The following is a 22,472-nucleotide window of genomic DNA, read 5'->3' as shown; positions in this document are numbered from 1 at the left end:
AGAGTGGCACATGGCCCAGAGAGAGATTCTGTTTCCTGAAGCAAAAAGTGCTATGACATCATAGCAAAAGACTAACAAGGGTTATGGGAGTTATAAGCCGGGAACCATGGACCGAAGCAAATGTACACCCCTCCCCCAAACACACGTATATGTCATATCACAGGTGGTCATTCAAGACGAGAAACTACCCCTGTGTTAATTTGATGAATTTGACGCAGCAGTATTTTCATTATTCTGTGTCTTCTGTCTCTCTTAGATGAGATGAAGTCCTCTGCGAAGAGATAGATGAGCAGGCAACAAATGCCCTTTTGGGTATCTGAGCACATGGCATAGGTCTGGGCATAACGTATCAGTGAGGGGTAGGAGGAGAGAGAAGCTAAGGAGTTTAGAGAGCCTGGCGTTGCTGTGGGAGCCTCGAAAACCCTTGCTTCTTCCTGGGGCTCAGAAATGCTGCTGCTGCTGCGATGTCATGATTCATATGACATTGCCTCTCCCTTTTAAACCTCTCTATTCTGACAACGCTTAAAAGGTGTTTGCAGAGAGCTCTGTGCTGTTACCGTCAGCAGGAATAAACCCTCTCCAGGTGTCCACAGGCAGCACCCAGTCCCAATGTGGGCACAGGCATTCCGCTGGCAGGGCAGCAGGCCAGTCATTAGCGTGTACACAGAGGCTTTCTGTTTTTATGAGTGGAAGTCGGGTAATGGGGAGGATACTGTTGGCACACAGCAGTATTTACTGTGAAGTGTGTTAAGAACTATATGGTTAGCAAGGACCTCTCAGCATTCCATAGACCGCCTACAGTTGCGGAAGATGAAGAAACAGCCGTGTTTTAGCATGGACACTGCTAAATAATACGGTAAATATAGCTTTATAAGATCTGTTTCTAGATGATTCTCTTCCTGCAACTCAGCAGAAAACTGGGGTGTGATCCTCAGCGCCCAAAGCGCACGTGCCTTATCTTCTCACAACCTTTGAAGCAGACTGAGCTTTCACAGGTAGGCCAGTGTCATGGTGGCCCTTGATTGTGAAAGCCGATGAAAGTCTGTCTGATAGGAAAATATGCTTGTGACTTACTGACTCATCTCACCACCTGGAGACCCTAAATCATGTTATTTAATGATTAATGGCTGAGCAAGACAATCACTGGGCTGGAAGTCAAGAGATCTGGGCCATAGTGAGGCTTTCCCTCTGCGGTCTTGGAGAGAGCAGACTCCCAGATCCTTAAGATTTTGTGATTCGTGGTGTTCCTGGACTCCTGTTAAGGCTTCCGTGTGTAGAGTGCAGAGCTCCCAGAGTCGCTCCTGGGACAGATACCACAGCTGCTCCACTCACAGGTGTTACAGCTGCTCTGCTAATGTAAGACAATCAAGATTCTAGCAGATTGATAAATTTGTGCCTTTGGATAAACAAATTTGATAGAATAAAGTGGGCCTGCTTGTTTCTTAGTGGGAAACATACATCTGGGACCCTGGTGATTATCCTAAATGTTCAGCAGGCTGTAGAGACATCGTTTAAAGTATTTGTTTATGCATCAAGTGCAGTCATGCGTTGTTGCATGCCAGGGATGCATTTTGAGAAATGTGTTATCAGGCGATTTTGTCATTGTGTGGACAGCATACAGTGTACTTACCCAAACCTAGATGGTCTCGCCTGCTGCACACCCAGGCTGTATGGGATAGCCTGTTTTAGTCTACAGCCTGGTACAGCATGATCCTGTATGGACACTGCAGGCAGCTGTAACACAATTGTGTATCTTAACATATCGAAATGTGGAAAAGTGCAGTAAAAATATGCACTTTTCCATACAACCACGGTTGTATATGCGGTTTGATTGTATATGCAGTCCGCGGTTAACTGAAATGTTCTCACGCAGTGCATGGCTGTATTTATTCACCAAACTCTGTTCTCTGCAAGTCCGTAGTCTACAAAAGGGACGTAACAAAGAGGAACAGGTGTGTGCAGCCGTGCGGCACAGGCTGTCACAGGTCTGGTGGAAGAAGGAAACTGACAGTGGGGTGTGATTGGGAAGATGAGGCCCCTTGGAACAGTGACCAGGCAGATCGAAGGTGGTAGCAATAGACTGATGGAGAGGAGGTGGGAAATGTTTTCATGTTGGGGACAATTTGAAGGAGTGGTGAGTTGGAGATCCAAGAAATGAATGTATGGGAGACAGCTACACTTGATGGAAAGCTCGGAGCACTAGAATAAGGGTTAAAGAGAATATTCGTTATTTTTATGAATAAAAGTGACCTCTTTTTGAGAGTCAGTATACGGTGCCTTGCAGCATGTTGGGTAAACTTCCATTGTTGCTGGGTTTTGGGGTGCAGGGGAGTGGTTAGCTCCCCTGAGAGGACGTTTTTCCAGGCTCTTGGTCTCTCACTCACCCAGGAATGGGAGAGGGGACCACACCGGGCACGGTATGCTTGTAAAGTAAATACCGGACCCCAAAAAGTTTTTGCAGAAAGTGATTTATTTAGGCAGCGAAAGAGAAAAGGGAGATAGAAAAGGATGAGAAAGTCTTCCCCGAAGAGTGTGGATGGGGACCCAAGTATGGAATCCAGGAGGGGAAAAGCAGCTTCCAGGAGAGTGGAAGGGACCCCACAGGGAAATCCGCCCAGATGAGGGAGGCAGGGACTTGTAACCTGGGAGGAATTCCCACCTTCTCCATGCCCCCTGGCCAGTGAGAAGAGTTCCTTTAAACTTCTGCTGGACTGATCTTTGTTTTTTTCGCCCCCACACCCTCAAAAATTAAAACAGAAATCATTAAGTCTCCTGGATGGAGGCGCCCGGGACAGGACCTGGTTCTGGGAAGTTCTTGCCCTTAGAACTTCGTCTCCTTGTGGACCCGGAAAGAGAACACCTTCCCTCCACATGACCTCCCTAAGAGTCTTTTTGGGAAAGAGGAAGAGCTCTCTTTATTACCTTCTTCTGCTTCTCCTTTTGTCGTAGTGTAACACAGTATTTTAGAAACCACAACCAAAATCCTTCCCGGGACTGGGCTTAGTGAGTGCTCTTACAAATTCTGTGCTCTGAATGACGAGTCTGAGTGCACTTTTTTGAGTGCTTTTTCTCTTCAAGGTTTTTATGCTTGATGATGGTGCCAAGCACTGTCTGTCTGCATTTCAGACCATTCTTAACTGTATTGTTTATAAGTCGTGTGACGGCGGGTTTTCATTTTCACAACATGCAAGTGGAAGACCGTATCCATTTTCCTTTTGTGATAGATACACTTCTGTTGACATCACTCATTTTTATAGCATTTTATGTTTGACTGTGTCCATTATCAGTTAGGGTAAATTTGCTGCCTGTAAGTTGTGTGCTTGCTCAAGGTGGAAGAGAGGCAGGAGCATAGAATTCAGATTGTTGGAGCCTTGGCAGCCCCAGCACCTACAAACAAAAGCATCAAGCTTTGTGGTATGTCAGGGATGGAGAAGAAACGGGGTCCTGAACAAAGCGGGTCAGTGTGAGCTTCTGAGTCTCATTATCCACAGACAGCCTCAGGAAATCCACGCCACCCTTGCAGAGAGTTTTCTTAAAGCTATTGCTTTGAACGTGGAGGAGTTGATACACAACTTAAACAATCGGCATTTGTTAATAATTTTGAAGTGTTGCTTTTAGACACGTGCATGCTTTAGAAGAGACCACAGTCTTACTGTCTTATCTGTATGTTTGATATTTTTCAAGTTTTTGCTACAAACCAAATATTGCTCTTTATTTTTAAAAAAGCTTTTTTGAGGTATAATTGACTTACAGCAAACTGTACATACTTAAAGCCTGCAATTTGATAAGCCTTGGCATAGCTTTTACACCTGAGAAAACATCACCACTATCAGGCAGTGAACACACCCGTTATTTCCAAAGGTCTCCACACACCTCTCTGTATTCCACCCCCCACCCCTCCCGCCTCCATCTCTAGACAACTGCCGGCTGCTGTCCATCACTAAATAATAGTTTGCCTTTCCTAGAATTTTATATTAATGAACTCACATGGCATATACTCTTTTTGATAAGGCTTCTTACACTTGGCATGCTTGTTTTGAGATTCATGCATGTTTTAGCGTGTGTCAGTACTACATTTGTTTTCACTGCTGTATATCCTTTGTGTAAATATATTATAATTTGTTTATCCACTCACCTGTTGATAGGCATTTGCATTGTTGCCACTTTTTGGCTGTTTATAAATAAAGCTCTGTGAGCATTGCATGCAAATCCTTATGTGCACAGATAGCCACGTCTCCTGGACTTCACACAGGAGCGCCTCACTGTCTGGAAACTGTCTCCAGGCAGTAAGCTGGTGCCATCAGAGGCCTCCCCTCATCTGTTCCTGTCTCCCGGGGACACTGCCTTTCTTTGCCTGAGGTCTGGCGTCCTGTAAACTGTCAGTGCATTTATTCTGTCTCCTCTCCGTGGTTTTATGTTGAAGCATAAATCTGATCCCCTTATTAGAAGTGGAAGGCCAGCTATTGGTTTTAAATCAGAAAAAAGATGCTTTTTTTAAGTTTAGAAGTGCCATCAATAGGTATGTACTGTAAACATCTTTAATAAGCAGTGAATCTTCTTAACCAGGGTTTCTGTGTCTTTCAGGAATAAAAACTGAATTTCTAGGTTTAAGTGGAAACTTAGCAATCTCCCACATGTGTTTCTGGAGTTCCTGGAAATACAGGGACAGAGGCACTTTCTGGCCCTCCCGAATTGTGCTGTTGTATTGTGCCAGCAGCCGGATGGCACCCCGGTCCTCCCTCCGCAGAGTGCCATCCGTCGTCAGTGCACTCTGCTCAGCAGGGCTGGAAGGCAGATGTGTGTTTGTGATGCGTGCTCACGTGTAGGTAGCGCACCTCATAACGTTCGATCACTTGTTTTAAATACGCCACACAGTCACGTGGCACGACATTCAAAAGGTACGAAAAGACACCCACTGAAGTTTTACTTTTACCCAGCTCTCCAGACACTCAGCTCCCTACCTTAGGAGGTTAATTGTTTTCTCTCTCCTCAATGCTGTGGGGTCTCGGCCCTCACTGACTGGGGAAGGACTGCCCCTTCCAGGACTCCGGATAGCAAATGGCTGGTGCTGGCCCATGCCTTTCATTCGCAAGCCGACCAGTCCAGAGTCTTACTCCACAGCACCGCCCGTGTTGTGCCCAAGTCATCTCAGAGCCAGTGCTGGACAACTGGGGACAGCTATGCCCCAGAGCCTTTGAAATTACCAGCCAGTCCTCTGTGTGTGTGCCCTGCCTCACCCTAGCCTTTCTGTGAGGTCCTCAGTCAAGCTGTCCCGGTTCCTTCCACCTGCAGACCAACCCTGGCACGGTCCTGTGTGGTCCAGCACATCTTTTTCCACGTCCATTGGGGGAGACGTGGCCTCCTCTCGGGAAGTGACAAACTCTCTTTTCACCATCGTTCCCCATCTGTTGCCTCACCATACGTGAATAATAAAATCTCCTGCTTAGAGGCAACTAGTGTTTGTATTTTCTTTCACTTGTATACAGGCAAGAAAGACTATGTTGGCTTTTTTTCTCATCTTTTTTACACAGATTGCATACCGTGCACATGGATATGCATCTTGGGTTTTTCCGTAACAGTTATAGATGCTGTGCTTTTAAGATCGCCTTGGCCAGGCGTGGTGGTTCACGCCTGTAATCCCGGCACTTTGGGAGGCTGAGGCTGGTAGAGCACTTGAGGTCAGGAGTTTGAGAGCAGCCTGGCCAACATGGCGAAACCATGTCTCTACTAAGAAACAAAAACTAGCCAGGTGTGGTGGTGTATGTGTAGTCCTAGCTAATCAAGAGGCTGAAGGATGAGAATCACTTGAACCTGGGAGGCGGAGGCTGTAGTGAGCCAAGATTGCTGCACTGCCCTCCAGCCTAGAACAAGAACAAGACTCCATCTCAAAAAAAAAAAAAAAAAAAAAAAATATCACCTTTTTGTGGTTACCAATGAATTTGCCACATGATTATAGGAATGTGTGTGCATATCCGTGTACCTTTCACTCTCCATTTCACTGATCTACTGATTTTACCTAATCAGTGTTTACTTCTTACCTCTTCTCATTCATCTTCTTCTTTGAGAACAAAGACAATAAGAAAGAATTTATTTATGACTAAAAATAAATTTATCAGAAAAGTTTAGTAGGTAATGGAATAGGGCATCCTCTTTGAACATATGCATATGTTTGTGTTTGTGATTTCTGTGTGTCTATAAGTGCATCTTTAAAGGGTTTAGGCTCTTTGATAGCTGCTAAGTGTATTTCTGTCTACTCGAGATTTTAAGTACGTAATGTGATCACATAGTACAAAATTCAGTATATATATACCATAAAAATCTCATTTAATAAGTAGTGAATCTTCATGGAGTTTTCGTGTTTTGAGTTTGTTTCAGCTTAATGTTTCTTAGGTTTTTCTTCATCAGTCCTGTAGAGTGACATTTTTTTTTTTTTTTCAAGACAGGGTCTCACTCTGTCATCCAGGCTGGAGTGCAGTGGTACAGTCGTGGCTCACACAGCCTGGAACTCCTGGGCCCAAGTTCATTCCTTCTCAGCCTCCTGAGTAGCTGGGACCACAGACATGCACCACCACACCCAGCTAGTTTTTATATTTTTTGTAGAGGCAGAGGTGTCACCATGTTGGTCGAACTGGTCTCCCACTTCTGATCTCAGATAGTCCTCCTGTCTCGGCCTCCCAAAGTGTGATTACAGGCATGAGCCCCTATGCCCAACCTGTAGAGATAAATTCCATGTATTCTGGAGGGTGATCCTTTCTCAAAATCTCGTATCATTATGGCGAAGCACATCGCACCGTTAGAATCTTGTTGGTCCTGCTGGTTCATTCTCTTTGAGCAGATTTCCCTCAGCTGTCTCATGCCTGCTCCCTTGGAGAGCTGAGCTTGAAGGAGATGGCGTCAGGGAAACCAGCAAAGCCTAATTTTCCTTCTTTTCCCACTTTCTGTCTTACTCTCACAAGTCTTTTTTCATACCGCTCTTCCCCCGTCTGCTGCGTCTTGGTACACCACTTTTGGATGGGACTGGAACGGAACTTTGGTTAGGAGTTAGAGGAACATTGACAGCTGTGTCTCATCTATTCGAGCAGCTTCCACAGACTTCACATGTCCAGGAGTCCTGTGAGTTGCTGACTACAGATACCAGTAGTCTCCTGTGTTCCTTGTTTACGTTGTCTTCATTTTATAGATAATTGTGACTGCACAGAGGTTAGAGCCACTGGAGGTCAGGCCGCCTGTGAATGTCCTGGCGGCCGTGTCTTGGTGGTACACGGTGCTGCTGTCAGGCCCTGTGCCTTCGTGTTTGGATGTAAATATGGTTGTGGAGCCAGTTCTTCTGTTTCTTATCTGCTCTTTATATTGAGGGATTCTGTATCATATAATAGTGGCTTTTTAGGCTAACCTTATTTCTTTGGTACCATCAGACCACAAATGGGAAGCTTTTCAGTAACACGAGGTATTTGATGAACTAGCGTTTAGTTTCACGAACCATGTACTGCAGGGGTCATTAAACTATTTGTGCAAAGGGCCACACAGTCTCCCACACCAGTCAGCATTGTCACTGTAGCCCAAAAGCTGCTGTAGATGTTACAGCAATGACTGAGCACAGCTGTGTTCCAATAAAACTTTATAAATAAAATAAATGAATTCAATAAAATTTGAATTTTCTGTCCTTTTCATATATCACAAAAGTTTTTTTTCAACCATTTAAAAATGTAAAAGCCATTCTTCACTAGCCAACCACACAAGTTAGCTGTGGTTTCCTGACGCCTGATGAGTTGATACATTTATTGGTGGGACTAGTTAAACAATTTTGTTGGTTGTTAATTCTTAAAATTCTCTTGAAGGGATAGACTTACCTTTCTGAAGTAAGAATTGACTGCCCCCACCATTGCTCTCAACAAGAATGCTTAGAAGGGACTATTTGTATTTTGCTTCTCTTGGTTGTTAGTAACGAAATTCTTCTTTAAAGAAGAGCAGTTAGAGTATTAGTTACCAAGACTGAGATCTCAGATGAGATTCCACAAGTTGATTAGTAGAGTGTTTAGATCACTTCTACATTGAGAAGTCACTGTTTTTCATGAGAAGGTAAGTTTTCCTAGATTTTGAATTTTTATACTTTTTTTGTTGTTGATGTATCCTGTTAAAAATTTTTCAGAGCTCCCAACGTCAGCTCCAACAGTTGGCAGTAATATGCTTAGCAGATCTTTATCCTTTCCTCCCTTCTGCTTATTCTCTTCTTCTGAGTTGAGATGTGACGCTCACACTAAGTGTCCCTTTCCTGTGCTTTAGAGGACAGTGTTACACAGTGGTCTGTTTTTTTAGTCACTTCTTGACATGTAACATAGCGTATTTAGTGTAGAATTATTTTGTGTTCACCATGGGAAATGTGATTTGCGATTGCGGACCGATTGGGTAGAGATGTACAGTTTTTGTGTGGTAATCCCTAAAGCATGCAGGAAAGTTACAAAATGCTGTAACAGCTAGTAGGTATACCGGGCACGCAACACGTGTTAGTCCGGGAACACTTGACAACGATGTTTTTCCGAACCAAAGTAAATGGCATTTTATTGTGGCTGGAACAAATACTGAACAAGCTCAATAGGAAATAGCTAAAGCTGCAAACAACTTCCAGGGGCTTCCGGCAACATTTGATAGCTGTAAAGGAAGGAAAGGACTGGTCGGTCACATTACAATGGCAGGAATTCATTATTTAAAAAAAAAAAAAAAAAACTTTACCTATTCGCAGTCTTTTTACCAAGATATGCAAATATTTTAAGGAGGAATCTATAGATTTTTTTTTCCTACCTGTTTCTCATGCTCATTATTATTTTATAAAATAAGTGAAGTATATTATCCCTGAAGTTTGCAAGAAGTCAAATTTTCTTCAGTACATTTCTGCCGATGTTGATCATGACAAGCTTTTTCCTCAAGTCAGTTAGTTTGAATCTTTATGATAAATTCTATCAGGGCATTTGGTTTTTTTTATAGTTTCTGAATATTATTTGCTAAAATTATAGGAAAGATTTTGCATTTAGATGCCTGAGATGAGTCTTTTTCTGTCAACTTGATGTTAACCGTATGAAATGGGTGCGTACCTCACACTCTTTTTGTGACCCTGCCGCATCTGACATGTATAGGATCATTGAAGGCAATTCCCTGTAAATTGAGTTTTGCTGTCGATCTTAACTTTTAATGCCATCAGTTTTCAACAAGAATCAGCTAGTGAGATAGAATTAAAACCAGAAGAGACGCCTGAAGACTTTAGGGTACAAGCTCCCTGTATGACTCCCTGTGTGACTTCAGTCATTCGATTAATTTTATTAGTGTTTGCTTTGGAACTCTGAAAGTTTGAACTAAATGAGCTCTGAACTGCTCTCCAGCCTTGCCAGTCTATGAATAGAATTCCATTTTTGGCTCCAAGCCTAATCCTGCAGGCACCAGCACTGCAGTGACAGACAATAGCTGCTCAGATGGCCACAGCTGACAAAAGAGCGCGCAGAGGCCGTAGTGAAATGCGGCCTTGGAACGCCACCTAAATAAAGACACAGAGCAGCCGAGGATCTCCGAGCTCACAGTCTAGAGCTCTCGGGGGCTGGGTGCCGAGTGACACGTGAGGGAAAAGTTGTGTGTTTGCTCATGGCCAGCGGGGCAGTCTGTGTTTTGTGGGAGCAGAGGATGCGGTGCGTCCTTGCTGGTTCTCTGGGCTGTGTTTCGGGGGGATCCAGTGTTGGCTCAGGCCCTCATGGCCCAGGGCCACCCTCGTTCATTATTGGATCCACCACAGAACCAGGCATGGTGGTAATGAGAGATTTTTAAAAGCAGCCACATTTGAAGGGTTTTCCCTTTCACCCATTGGAAGAGAAGCCGGAGCCGTTCAAGCAGATGAACGCTGGCCTCGGTGTAGTTTCTGCCGCTCCCTGCTTACCTGTGCCCACTGCCTGCCCACTGGTCCATTCCTGCCTGTGTCCTCTCAGGACTGCACTGCAATCTCTGGGTCGCCATACACAGCCTTGTTCTGGGGCCAATTTCATTTTATTTAAGCAGGTTGGGTTCACATCTGTAGACTGCAGTGTCCCATGGATGACGTGTTTACAGAGGGACAGTCAAGTGCTTCCTGGAGTTCCACAGTTACATTCTGTTATTTCTGCATCTCATGGTGCTTTGTTTTACTTTAATACTTCATTTTAAAAATCAAAATAATGGGCTGGGTGCAGTGACTCACCCCTGTAATCCCGGCACTTTGGGAGGCTGAGGCGGGCGGATCACAAGGTTAGGAGTTCAAGACCAACCTGACAAACATGGTGAAACCCCGTCTCTACTAAAAATACAAACATTAGCTGGACATGGTGGTGTGCACCTGTAGTCCCAGCTACTCAGGAGGTTGAGGCAGGAGAATCACTTGAACTGGGAGGTGGAGGTTGCAGTGAGCCGAGATTGCACCCCTGTACTCCAGCCTGGGTGACAGAACAAGACTCTGTCTCAAAAGAAAGAAAAGAAAATCAAAATAATGTGGAATTGTGTTGCTGTCTTTGTTTTCCATGCATCTGGTTGGTGCCTGTGGTTCTCCTTACCTAACTCAGAGCAAGCTCTTTCAACACTGAGCCACAGACATTTAAAAACACTTTTAGGAGCCTGACATGCCTTGTAAAGTTCTAAAGCACTTTTACTTCAACCTTGGACCGCTCCTATCTTCCTTATTTATGTACTTTATGTTAATTTCTCCTGGTGTTAGGCCTTTTTACTGTTCTTTCTTAGCTTCTGTATAAGAGAAGCAAAAGGTATGATTAAAATAGGACAGTTTGGGCAAACGCAGGGTGAGCACAGGTGTTTATCTGACTCCAGATAACATTAGGTAAATTTGTTTTGAAAAAAAAAAAAAAAAAAGTCATTAATTATTGTACCCTGAGACCCATGGTGCTGGTGAGATGAACCCGTGAGGACAGAGACGCTATCTTGCTTTACTCAGAATCAAAGAGTCTGTTCTGTCTTGGTCCGTGGTGGAAACAGCTTTATTTTTGGAACTTTGTGTGTTACAGGCGTTAAGGTAGAATTTATAATTACGAATAGACTTAATAAATATTTAGGGGTTTTTTCTTCTATTATGGAGGGGTAAGAAAGTGAGAAATGATATACTCAGATAGAACTGATACACAGTTTGCGTCATATTTTACATATTCACAACTAAAAACAGAAGACTTACGTCAGTTGTGGTTCTCAGCCGGAGATGCCGAGGAAGTCCCATTGCAGAGCCGAGGCCTCCTGCTTTCTCTTCCTTCTGAGGGAAAACATGGCTTAACTTGGATGTTCTGTTTCATCCCAGATCAGCTTTGGGCCTGGCTTATTACAGAAAGTAATAAAAGTGGCTGTCTCTGAATTATGGAATCGTTTGCCAGTGTCACCCAATTCTTACCTTTCAGAAAATATTTTTTTCAGTACTTTTATTTGCTATTCAAATAAAGAGGTGTGTTAGCGTGTATATTCAAACTCATCACATTGTATACATTAAATATATGTAGTTTTTTATGTATCAGTTATACCTCAGTAAAGCCATTAATTTAAAAAAAAAAAGGTATATTTCCCTAAGGCTACTTAGCACAAATTCAAACAACAGAGGTGTGTTCTCTCGCAGTTCTAGGGGCCGGAAGTTTGAATGCCACGTGCTGTGAGGGCCCCGCTCCCTCTGAGGGCGCGAGGGGAGGACCCATCCTTGCTCCTCCGAGGCTGCAGGCACCTGCTGGCTTGCGATCGCAGCATTCCCGTCTCCGCATCTCTCATCAGGTGGCCTCCTTCCCTGGGTCTCTGACTCAAATCTCCCTCCTCTGCCTTTCTCTTAAAAAGACTCTTGCTGTTGAATTTAGGGTGCATCGTAACTCCCAGGTGGTCTCATCTTGAAGTTCTTAATTACATCTTCAGAGGTGCTTATCCAAATCAGTTCACTTTCCCAGGTGCCGGGGGCGTGCATACATACCTCTAAGGCTGGAGCCACCACTCAGTCGACCGCAAAGGCATTTCCAGAAAGACGGAAAATATGCTGTTAAATGGAAATTTTTATAGCCATTTAGAGTCTTCCTATTTTTTATGTTGGAAAGACTACATTTCATTTCACTTATGTTCTCACAGGCTTTAATGATTTGCTCAGTAGTTGCAGATTTGTCAGGAAGATTCTGGGCGATGTTTTAGGACTTAGTAAGCAGTTGAAGCCGGGCGCGGTGGCTCAAGCCTGTAATCCCAGCACTTTGGGAGGCCGAGGCGGGTGGATCACGAGGTCAAGAGATCGAGACCATCCTGGTCAACATGGTGAAACCCCGTCTCTACTAAAAATACAAAAAATTAGCTGGGCATGGTGGCGCGTGCCTGTAATCCCAGCTACTCGGGAGGCTGAGGCAGGAGAATTGCCTGAGCCCAGGAGGCGGAGGTTGCGGTGAGCCGAGATCGCGCCATTGCGCTCCAGCCTGGGTAACAAGCAAAACTCCGTCTCAAAAAAAAAAAAAAAGTAAGTAGTTGAAGAACAGTTGGAATCTTCAGGTGGGCCGTCCTGGCCACTTTGTCGCGTTTTTTGCAACATTAATCGTGGTTCTTACGGTACTTAAGAAGCATACTGGAGAAATATCATGTATTTCTCATATATCCATAGTCCTGTTGTATTTCTCTGTATTTCAAATAGTATTTTAAAGAAATAGATAAGATGCTTTGTTCCAGAATATGTCCAGTAGTAATTATTGTAATGACTGAAAACAAAGCTGTTAAACTACCAGGGAATTTTTTTCATCTTCTTTCAGCACTTGTACTGAGAAGGTCAGCATGGGATGGAATTACCCGGAAACCTTTATGAGATTGTACAGGCTGGGTCCGCATGGGTGGAGAGAGTGATTTGGTGGCCCCGGCATGGGGCAGGAAGAAGGGGGCTGTGGCATTCGTACCGTCTGATTCCAGTGCAGACCCTTGGTGGAAAAGGCTTGAGCAGTCAATACTTCTAAACACCTTCCTCCGTGGGAGCTCCACTCTGGTTCTGCTGATTCTGACCTTCAGGAATTTATTTTACATTCCTAGACCTCATTTCCTCATGTTTAAGGTACAGGATTTGGGCTAGAGCATCATGAAAGACCCTCTGGCTTTCGTTTTTACAGTAAGAGGATACTTTAGCATGCATGATCCATTTTATTCAAAATTTGTTCCAACTCAAAAACATTGGAAAAAGTTGCATAGGATATCTCACTATAATATTTCTAAGAAGTTCTGATTTTTTATCTACATGGCCATATATTTATATATATTTAAGGCTTAAAAATAATTTATTTGAGATTTTCCCGCCTAAGTCGAGTTTTCAGCTAACAAAAGTATTTCTATATTCTTTCATTCTGGGATTTAAAATGTTTCAATATTTAAATTTATTTAAGTAACGTGCTCATTAGCAGTTCTCCTCCTCTCTCCTCTTTCTCCCCAGCCACCTGTTCTATTTCCCAGGAGTAGCCAGAAGTAATATTTCATGGCTCAATGTGTCACGACTGTTATGCACAGGAGTGTGTCTATGTGTACAGGTTACATCTGTACACACACGTGCACGTCTGAGACCAGCACCTTGCCCTGCTGGCTTTTGTAGTACTCCTTGTCTGAAAGTTACCTGAGCAGTGCAAGTTTCATAGTCTGCCCGTGAGTGTATTACAGGTGTTTTATTGTAATTGACCTTGAAGTTGCTGATTCTTAAAGCACACCGAATGTCCCTAGGAGCAGTCCCTGCCACAGTCAGTAATGAAGGGCAGAAATCTTAACTTCCAGTTCCTGGTACTAGCAGCTCTAATTTCTTGAGTGTAAGAAATTACACTCAAGACCCCTAAAACTTAAACTAGACGCTTCCTTAACCACCAAATATACTATGATTACAGTTCTTCTCTCACCCTAAGCAAGAATCATACCCCTAGACCAACGAGCCACCGATTACCAGTTCTGACACTTAGAACAGGGTGGAATATGTGAAAGTGTTTCAGAGAAATCATGGGGGAAAACGGTATGTATCTAGAGTGCATGCCTGCAGTCAAGGGCTCCTCCAAAAGGTGCTGTGATTAATCGGACATTGCGAGGGAGCGGCGGTGCCCAGAGGACTCCATCCTGCAAAAGGAGCTGGGTTTGTCACAGAGAACATTCTAATCTCAGAGGAAAGTGGGAAGGTCCTGGGTCTTCATTCACTGAATAACTTCCTTGTATAATCATTGTACATATTAAATATGATGCATACATTTAGAATTGTCTGTGAATTAAGAGCTTGGACTCTAGAGCAGGCATCCCCAAACTTTTTACACAGGGGGCCAGTTCACTGTCCCTCAGACCGTTGGAGGGCCGCTACATACTGTGCTCCTCTCACTGACCACCAATGAAAGAGGTGCCCCTTCCTGAAGTGCGGCGGGGGGCCGGATAAATGGCCTCAGGGGGCCGCATGCGGCCCATGGGCTGTAGTTTGGGGACGCCTGCTCTAGAGTCAAACAGACTTGGAGTCACATCTCAGCTTTGCCTTTGGCTGGCTATGATTTTACCTTCTAAACCTCAGATATCTGAAAAATAAAGACAGTATCGTAGTAGCTCCCTTCTGGGGTTGCTGTAAATATCCCGTGAGAGTGATGTCTATTCAGTGCTTAGCCCAGAGCTGGCTCTTAGGAAGCACGGAATTGGTGTTGGCTAAAAAACGAACTATGAGAGGACAGTTTGATACTCACCTCTGGCTTTTACCTGTGGGAGCCGTTTCCTTAAATAAATTGTATGCCTTTGAGGACAGGAGCCTTGTCTTAGGCTTTCGTATACGTCTCTCATGGTGACATATTTGGGAAGAGCATTCTGAGAAGTTGAATAACAGTGCAAACTGAAAAGGGGGTGGCTGAGATAGTAAACGTTGTAAAGTCAGTTCCGTGTATGAACATAGATGTAATTTATTCACTTTTAGTGCTTAGCAAAAACAAAACAAAACAAACTAGTAATGATTCTCCAAGTCACAGCGAAGCGCAGAGCCCTCGATTGTTACATGTTCGGGTGAAGCTGTGAACCAGCATGTCTAACGCAGACCTCTTCGTTGCTAGCTGAGTCCACTGGAGGCTCACAGCAGGGAAGGTGGGCAGCATCAACACAGTCAGAATCTGGGAAACTTTGACTTTCTTTTTGCTATGTAGGATTAAGACAGAGGTCTGTAAAAATTTGGGTTTAGGTAAATATTTTTGCTTCAAATTTTAACCATAGAAAAATATTTTGAATACTGCAGATGTTAAACTTTTTACTTTTGACAGCAACATTTGACATTGGAGATGCTATAAAGGATCAGATATAATTGGTGACTATTTAAATTATTTACAATGGAGTTCTTCAGTGACATTAGCCACATTTCAAGCACATCATGGCCACATGTGGCCGGGTGCTACCATATTGGACAGTACAAATTACAGAACACACAAATCATCACAGACATTTCTGTTGGACAGTGCTTTTCTAGAATGTTCATGGCTGTGGTTCATGAATTATTGTAAAATAAAAGGGTGGTAGCAGGTAGAAGAAAACAACCAGAGGAAAAGGAGGCATCAGGTGACCAGATTTTTACTTTTTTCCCTTGATCTTTTCCCTTCCTCTGCTTGTTCTCTAATAGACTAATTAAAAAGTGGTTCCAAGTAAATTTCCTGCTGGGCGAGGTGAACACAGGGCTGCAGACTTTCCTTCCTGTAGACCCGGGACCCTGCCTTTTTACAGTGTGGGGTTGTCAGTGACTCTTACTATGGATCGCAAGTGCTTGCTCTCTTGTTGCAGTTGGACCTGAGTCATATTCAGAAATCCTTTTTTTTTTCCTTCTCTAGCTGCCATCTTTCTTGTTTATTTATTTTTGAGACAGTCTCACTCTGTCGCTTAGGCTCAATTGCAGTGGCCTGCTGTCAGCTCATGCAGGCTCCACTTCCCACGTTCAAGTGAGTCTTGTGCCTCAGCCTCCCAACTAGCTGGAATGATGGGTGTGTGCCTCCACACCTTGCTAATTTTTGAATTTTTAGTAGAGACGGGGTTTCTCCATGTTGACCAGGCTGGTCTCCCAAGTCCTGGCCTCAAGTGATTCACCTGCCTCAGCCTCCCAAAGTGCTGGAATTATTTCATCTATTTTTATCCACAGTGCTCATGTTGAAATTTATTTGTTACAGAACCAAAGTCTCCAGTCCCTTCCTGGTTTCTTTCACTTTTAACGTAGGCTAACTAGATATATTGAATTTCCAACTTCAATACTTTGCTAAATAACGTTGAATAATCAACTTAATCTCTCTAAGCCTGTAAAAATTGAGATATCTCCTCATATTTACATATATATGTATGAAGATAAATACATATATATGTGGAGATATCTCAGTTTTTTGTAGGCTTAGAGAGGTTAATACATATATGTAATAAAATAATATATTAAAGCACAATACCTTGGCTAACAAGCTGTCAAACTTGAGTGGCTCGAAATAACTGTCTGAATTGAGGGTTCTGCTAGATTAGGGCAGTTGTGCTCTTGTCAGGCTTGGCTGCTGGCTGGCAGGTCCTCGGTGGTTTCACTCACGTGTAGGGCGATGGTGGGTGGGTCGTGTGCTGGAGCAGCACAAATGTCTTCTCATCCAGGCACGTCCACACTTTCCTCCAACACGGAGTTGCTGGCAAGAGCCTTTGCCTCCTGCTTCCTGTTTTCTGTGTGTGGCTCCTGCACCGTGGTTTTTGTCTGCACCCTACACTCTAGTCTGTCTTACTGTTTCTCACATGTAAAGTAGTCTTTGCCAGCTTCTAGCCTGCATCCTGGTTTCTGGCAAACAAGACTGTCTTATCTCCACTTTCTGAGTGGACAGTACCACACGGGTGACCAAAGGCATAGATTGCTCCGGCCATGTGGACCATCTCACATGACCGTCTTGTCCTACGGGTCCCTCGATCTTCACTTTTATATCGAGCTACTTTGCAAAGTCTGCTTGATCTCTTGAATTGTGAGACATTTGGAGATGGTTTTGGTATTGATTTGTAAGAGATGTCAAAGAGTACAGTTTTATACTGAAGCATTATAGCTGATCTGACATTTTCTGTTCTAAATGAACTAATCTCTAAATGTCTAAAGTGGCATTGAAAGGCCATGAGTGGTTTTTTAATTATGTTTATCGAGTGCAGCGAAGTTTGGTTCCTTCTTCGTGCATACGTTAATGGGGTGAACGGGTAAATGCTCATTGGTGAGAATATACTGTGGCTGCTCTCAGCCCACCTACGTTTATCGTAGTTTAATTATGTAGAATGTGATGTTTTTCTGGACCAAGGAAAGAAAAATGTCTAGTTTTTCTTCCTTTCTATTTTTAATTTATCAGCGCTTGCAGAAGAGGAAGATAAAAACACAGTTAGAAAAGAAAGCAGTTGCACGCACATTTTTCTGCCTTTGCCTCCTCTTTTAACTCCTGACTTGCTTCTTTGGACCTATTACATGACTAATGATGAATCATTCCTTTTTTTTTTTCCTTTCAGTTTGGGAAAGTCACAGTTCAGAGTTCATGGAGAATTGAAATACTATAATGCAGCAAAGTACGCAGTTAGGTGTGATGGGGAGAAAAAAAATGCTCATCTGAGCCTCAGGAGAACTAAATCCTACTCCTGGCTTTGTTCATGACTTGCTAGTGGCCTCGGAAAAGTGTAACTTCTCTTTGGTTCGGGCGATTGAACTTGATCATCTTAAAGGTTTCTCTCTAGTTCTGAAGTTCTGTACTGTTTCTTTTTTCTTTTTTGAGATGGAGTCTTGCTCTGTTGCCCAGGCTGGAGTGCAGTGGTGCGATCTCAGCTCACTGCAACTTCTGCCTCTGGGTTCAAGTAATTTCCTGCCTCAGCCTCCCCACGTGGCTGGGACTGCAGGCACACACCACCACGCCTGGCTAATTTTTGTATTTTTAGTAGAGACAGGGTTTTGCCATATTGGACAGGCTGGTCTCGAACTCCTGACCTCAGGTGATCTGCCCACCTCGACCTCCCAGAGTGTTGGGATTATAGAGGTGACCCACCATGCCTGGCCCAGTTTCTTCTAAGTGTATATCTTTCTGGGATTTGGCAAAAAAAATATTGCAGATGAGCACAGATGTCAAAAGTGAAAGAAATGAGTATACTTATTAGGACACTTCCTACCTGCTAGGTTAATAACATGTCGTGGGTATATGGGATGGTGGCACTTTGGAATTATGTTTGAAGTAGGTGTTTCAGGAGGGCAGGGTGGGGTGATGGTGAGCAGGAGTGAGACGCACACAGAGGCATGAATGAACGTGAACACAGAACACATTCAGTAGATGACTTCACGGGCCAGAGTGCAGAAGGTTCAGGTAGGAGTTAGGCCCTCAGTGTGGCTGTAAAGTTCACCCCTAAAAGACACCCCAAATGCCCAGGATTTCATTGCTTCATTAGGAAATTCTGTTTTCTGTGTTCATTTTGTGTGAAAATCCCATGGGGAGCCCGATTTTTACTCCTTTCCAGAGTGGGTGCGCACCACCTGGTGCCACCCCAAAGGACATTCATGCACAGCCTCTCTCTGGAGATGCCATTAGGGGTAAGTGCCTTGGCAGCCTTGCTAAGATTCTTTTCGCTAAGAATGTTGTGAATGTAGAAAGAACGCATTTTTATGGTTGCTGTCATTTGTTTTGTCAGTCTGAACTATCTTAACGTGTTCTCTGCCGGAAAGTAAACCCACCTTGCAGGGTTTCTGCAGGACCTTGCTTTGTGGGTAGTCTCCTGTGTAGACCGGTGCTGGCCGGCAGAGCTTCCTGCGTGGGGAGCGCGTTCTGCGTCTACCTGGCTCCTCGCTGTCCTCACTGGCCCCCGGGGCTGTTGCACCCTGGAAATTTGACTTAGTGTGACTGAGAAGCTGAAGTGTAAACCTTACTGATTTTTAATGAGTTTAGATGTCACTGGCCTCAGGAGGCTCAGGATGACGATTTGTTAGTGGAGGTCCAGATCTTCCTCTTCTCTCTTTGTTTACAGCTGCATGTGAGACAGTCTTCTCTTCATGAAGGAGATGCTTCTCCAGCGCTGCTTCCTGCCTCACTGTCTCTTTCCTTCCAGGCTTCTCCGAAGGATGTCCTCCTTAAAAATCCTCGCCTTCGGCTTTGGGGACACCAAGCTTGTGTTCAGCAGGTGGCTTCCTAGGCTGAAGACTGGCCTGCTATTTTCTTTACCTTTTTTGTAGACCTACTGTTCTTTTTAGTTTCATACTCACTGCTGTGCCTGTGGTCTGAGTCACACCTGCCTGTGTCCCCACGACTCCCTTCCTGCGCTTCAGACCTGTGCTGCTCAGTACCTGGGGGTGCTCCCGGCACCTGACCGCTGCCGCGGCTCCTGCACACCTGCCTAGAAATATGTACTGATGGCTTCTCGGAAGCTCACACTTACGAGCTGTGAATTTATACCATTTCCAGGTGTAAAGCAGTTTATGTATCTCTCTTACTCTAGCACATATTTTTAATTATGGTCTTTCATAGTTTTAAGAAATTCGCATGTTCACACATTCAAGTGTTTCTTGAGGATAAGAGCGAGCTGTGTGAGCAAGGTGTACAGGAACATCAGTCTCTGCCCTCATGGGTTTTCAGGATAGGAAAGAAGACTTATTTTTAAATGAGGAGCTTTAATACTGTGGAGTGATATTATGCTAGAAGGAATATTAGGAGTTGGAGAATCCAGCAGCAGGAACCCACCCCAGCCCCACTGTGAGTTTAACCCACTTCCGTTTAAGCTAAGGGGTGAGGTGGTGACACAGCAGTCAGGCTGAAATGGAAAGAAAGGGGCATTCCTGTTTATTGTATTGTGATGGAATTAATTTGAGTTAACGGAGGAGAATTAATTTGAGATGTATAGAACATGCAGATAATTTCAGACCCAGGAAGAAAGGAGGTGGTCAGGTAGCCTTTTGGCTTTATGTGGACTTTTTGGTGTTGAGATGGAGTCTTGCTCAGGCTGAGTGCAGTGGCACAATCCCAGCTCACAGCAGCCTCCTCCTCCCCCCAGTTTCAAGCAATTACCCTGCCTCAGCCTCCTGAGTAGCTGGGATTACAGGTGCCTGCCACCATGCCCAACTAGTTTTTTGTGTTTTTAGTAGAGACAGGGTTCCATGTTGGCCAGGCGGATCTGGAACTCCTGACCTCAGGTGATCCACCTGCCTTGGGCTCCCAAAGTGCTGGGATTACAGTTGTGAGCCACCATACCCAAGCTTTGTATGTGGAATTGGTAGTGTGGACAGAGGTACAGCTTTTGTTAGCCTTCTTGTGTGCTGTGAGTAAATTGTAAGGTGGGGAATTGTATTTGCTCACAAGTATTTGCGCAGTGCTGTTAGTGAGTAATTAAGTGCTCTATAGAAGAATATTATTTTGCAGAGAACATGTCTAGCTGCTGTTCCACGTGTTTCTACTGTTTATCACAACTTCTTGGTGGACACATCACAATAATTAGATAGGGCTGATCAAGTGGCTTCTTGTCGTTCCTGAACTATTTAAAACCACAGGTACAGGAGGGTGGTACATTTTTGATAGGGGGAAAAAGGGATTAACTTAAAAGGTTTTTGACTAATGAAAGTTAATCTTGCGCCACATTTAAGCTTCATTTTTACACCCTTAAGCAGTGTGAAGCATTTTCCTTGAGCCCCTTTTAATCTGCAGGTATGGTTTGGGAAAGCCCCAGTGTGGAGCTGTGATATATATAGTCTTCTGTGGTTTTTTGTTGAAAAGAGAACACTGTTTCATTGCACTGGGAGGAAAACAATGTTGATTGAGATTCTTACTAACTACTTAAGGAAGAAAGAAACCTTTGCATTAAATGAAAACACAAACCTTTCGCTTACAACTTCAGAGAAACATTTTGAATAGCCGTTCATTGGTAATTCTGTGAAATTAGTTAAGATTATAGGAGAAAATAAATTAGATTAATAAAGTCTATTCTTAAACGTGACATATTTGAAGTATTTCCCTGGGGGGGAAAAACCGCCCTGCTGGCAGGAGACTGTGTGGCCCTGGCAGTTGTCCTGCCACGCAGGCCCAAGCTGATTTTAAGGCTGGAGGCGCATCCTCCTGCTAGCACCTGTCCACCGTCAGCCTGGATTGGGGCAGCGTTTTAGTGGTGAGGGGAATGTTTTTATGTTTGGTGAAGCACAAGAATACGTTTTATAAATTATAATTGCCTTTGGGTTCCAGCATATGCTGACAATTTAGGCAGTTATTAAAGTTCTCAAGAGAGGTCAAAACTCATATAGATATTCTAGTTGGATAGGAAAAAAAAATTTTTTTTAAGAATATGGAATTTCTTTGAGAATTATTTATCATGGTAAATTAAATGAGCAAGATTACCCAGAAAATTACATTTTCTTTTTTTTTTCTTTTTTTAAAGATGGGGTTCACCATGATGGCAGGCTGATCTCGAACTCCTGACCTCAGGTGATCCACCCGCCTCGGCCTCCCAAAGTGCTAGTATTACAGGTGTGAGCCACCGCGCCCAACCTGTTTTGTCTTTTTCTTTTTTTAATTTTTATTTATTTATTACTTTTTATAACAGTTTTTCATTTATGAGAGTGGATAAGTCAAAGGTAATAAATTAGAGCTATTTTCAGTGGCCCTTTTAAAATATAGTTGTTTCTGTCAACTCTCCATAGTTTCTTGAACAGTTAAAGGAGGTGGATGAGATTGAAATCCTGGATAACTTCATCTCACTTTAAAAAAATCTTTTCTGACAAAATGTATGTTGAAACTACTAACAGATAGAAACTGTAACTGATTTGGGTTTTTCTACTTTCTTAATATTTATCATTTATGCAATGTATTTATGAGTTACGCAACTGATAAAGTAGAAAGTATATTGTTGTTTGTAGATAAAATAACCATACCTGGAAATTATGTTTCTTTAGTAATCTTTCTTTTTTTCCTTGAGAAGAATCTAGCAAGAGTGTGGTTTTTATTGCAGTATTTCGTAACGGACCTTATTGTGTGAGGATTAATGAACTGCTATCATTGTACAGGTCTCATCACAACTACATCAAGGAAGCTAGACCGAGAGCAGCAAGATGAACACATATTAGAGGTAAGTCTTTTTTTTTTATCTTTAATACTTAAAGATTCGTATTTGTAAGTATCATGGGAAAGAATAATCTTGTCCCCATTAACTGGTATTCTTAGCTGTTAACATTTTGTATTATTATTTACTGGTTGTTAGGAAAAAGGAATATAAAGAAATTGTTAACGAATATAGCTCATGTTTCCTTTACCCCTAGTGCCATTCTCAGAATACACAGCCACTCTCACGGGCTCTCTTGTACTTTATGCTCGTGCACGCAGGGAGCAAACGTAACTGTGGATACTTTCATTTGGAATTCATCTGCATTTCCATAAGTGATGTTTTTCTGTATACATCTTTTTTTTCCCTTTAGTGTTATGTTTTTGAGATATACTTATGTCGGTATTTGTAGTTCTAGTTCAGCCTTTTTAACTAGA

At 43.3% G+C, this 22,472-nt stretch overlaps 1 protein-coding gene across 10 annotated transcripts in view; it reads left to right on the top strand.

The window, feature by feature from the left end:
• The window catches only part of FAT1 (FAT atypical cadherin 1), a 139,607-nt gene that overhangs the window by 66,471 nt on the left and 50,664 nt on the right, over nt 1-22,472 (top strand). For all 10 annotated transcript variants that reach the window (XM_010344356.3, XM_074396741.1, XM_074396742.1 and 7 more), the window contains exon 4: nt 22,001-22,062. In XM_010344356.3, the coding sequence (XP_010342658.1) occupies nt 22,001-22,062 (62 nt within the window). The remainder of the gene's footprint in view (nt 1-22,000; nt 22,063-22,472) is intronic.

Source organism: Saimiri boliviensis, chromosome 3 (genome assembly GCF_048565385.1).
Source record: "Saimiri boliviensis isolate mSaiBol1 chromosome 3, mSaiBol1.pri, whole genome shotgun sequence".
Taxonomy (NCBI): domain Eukaryota; kingdom Metazoa; phylum Chordata; class Mammalia; order Primates; family Cebidae; genus Saimiri; species Saimiri boliviensis.
The sequence above is the reverse complement of the archived record's forward strand: the minus strand, read 5'-3'. Positions and strand labels throughout refer to the sequence as shown.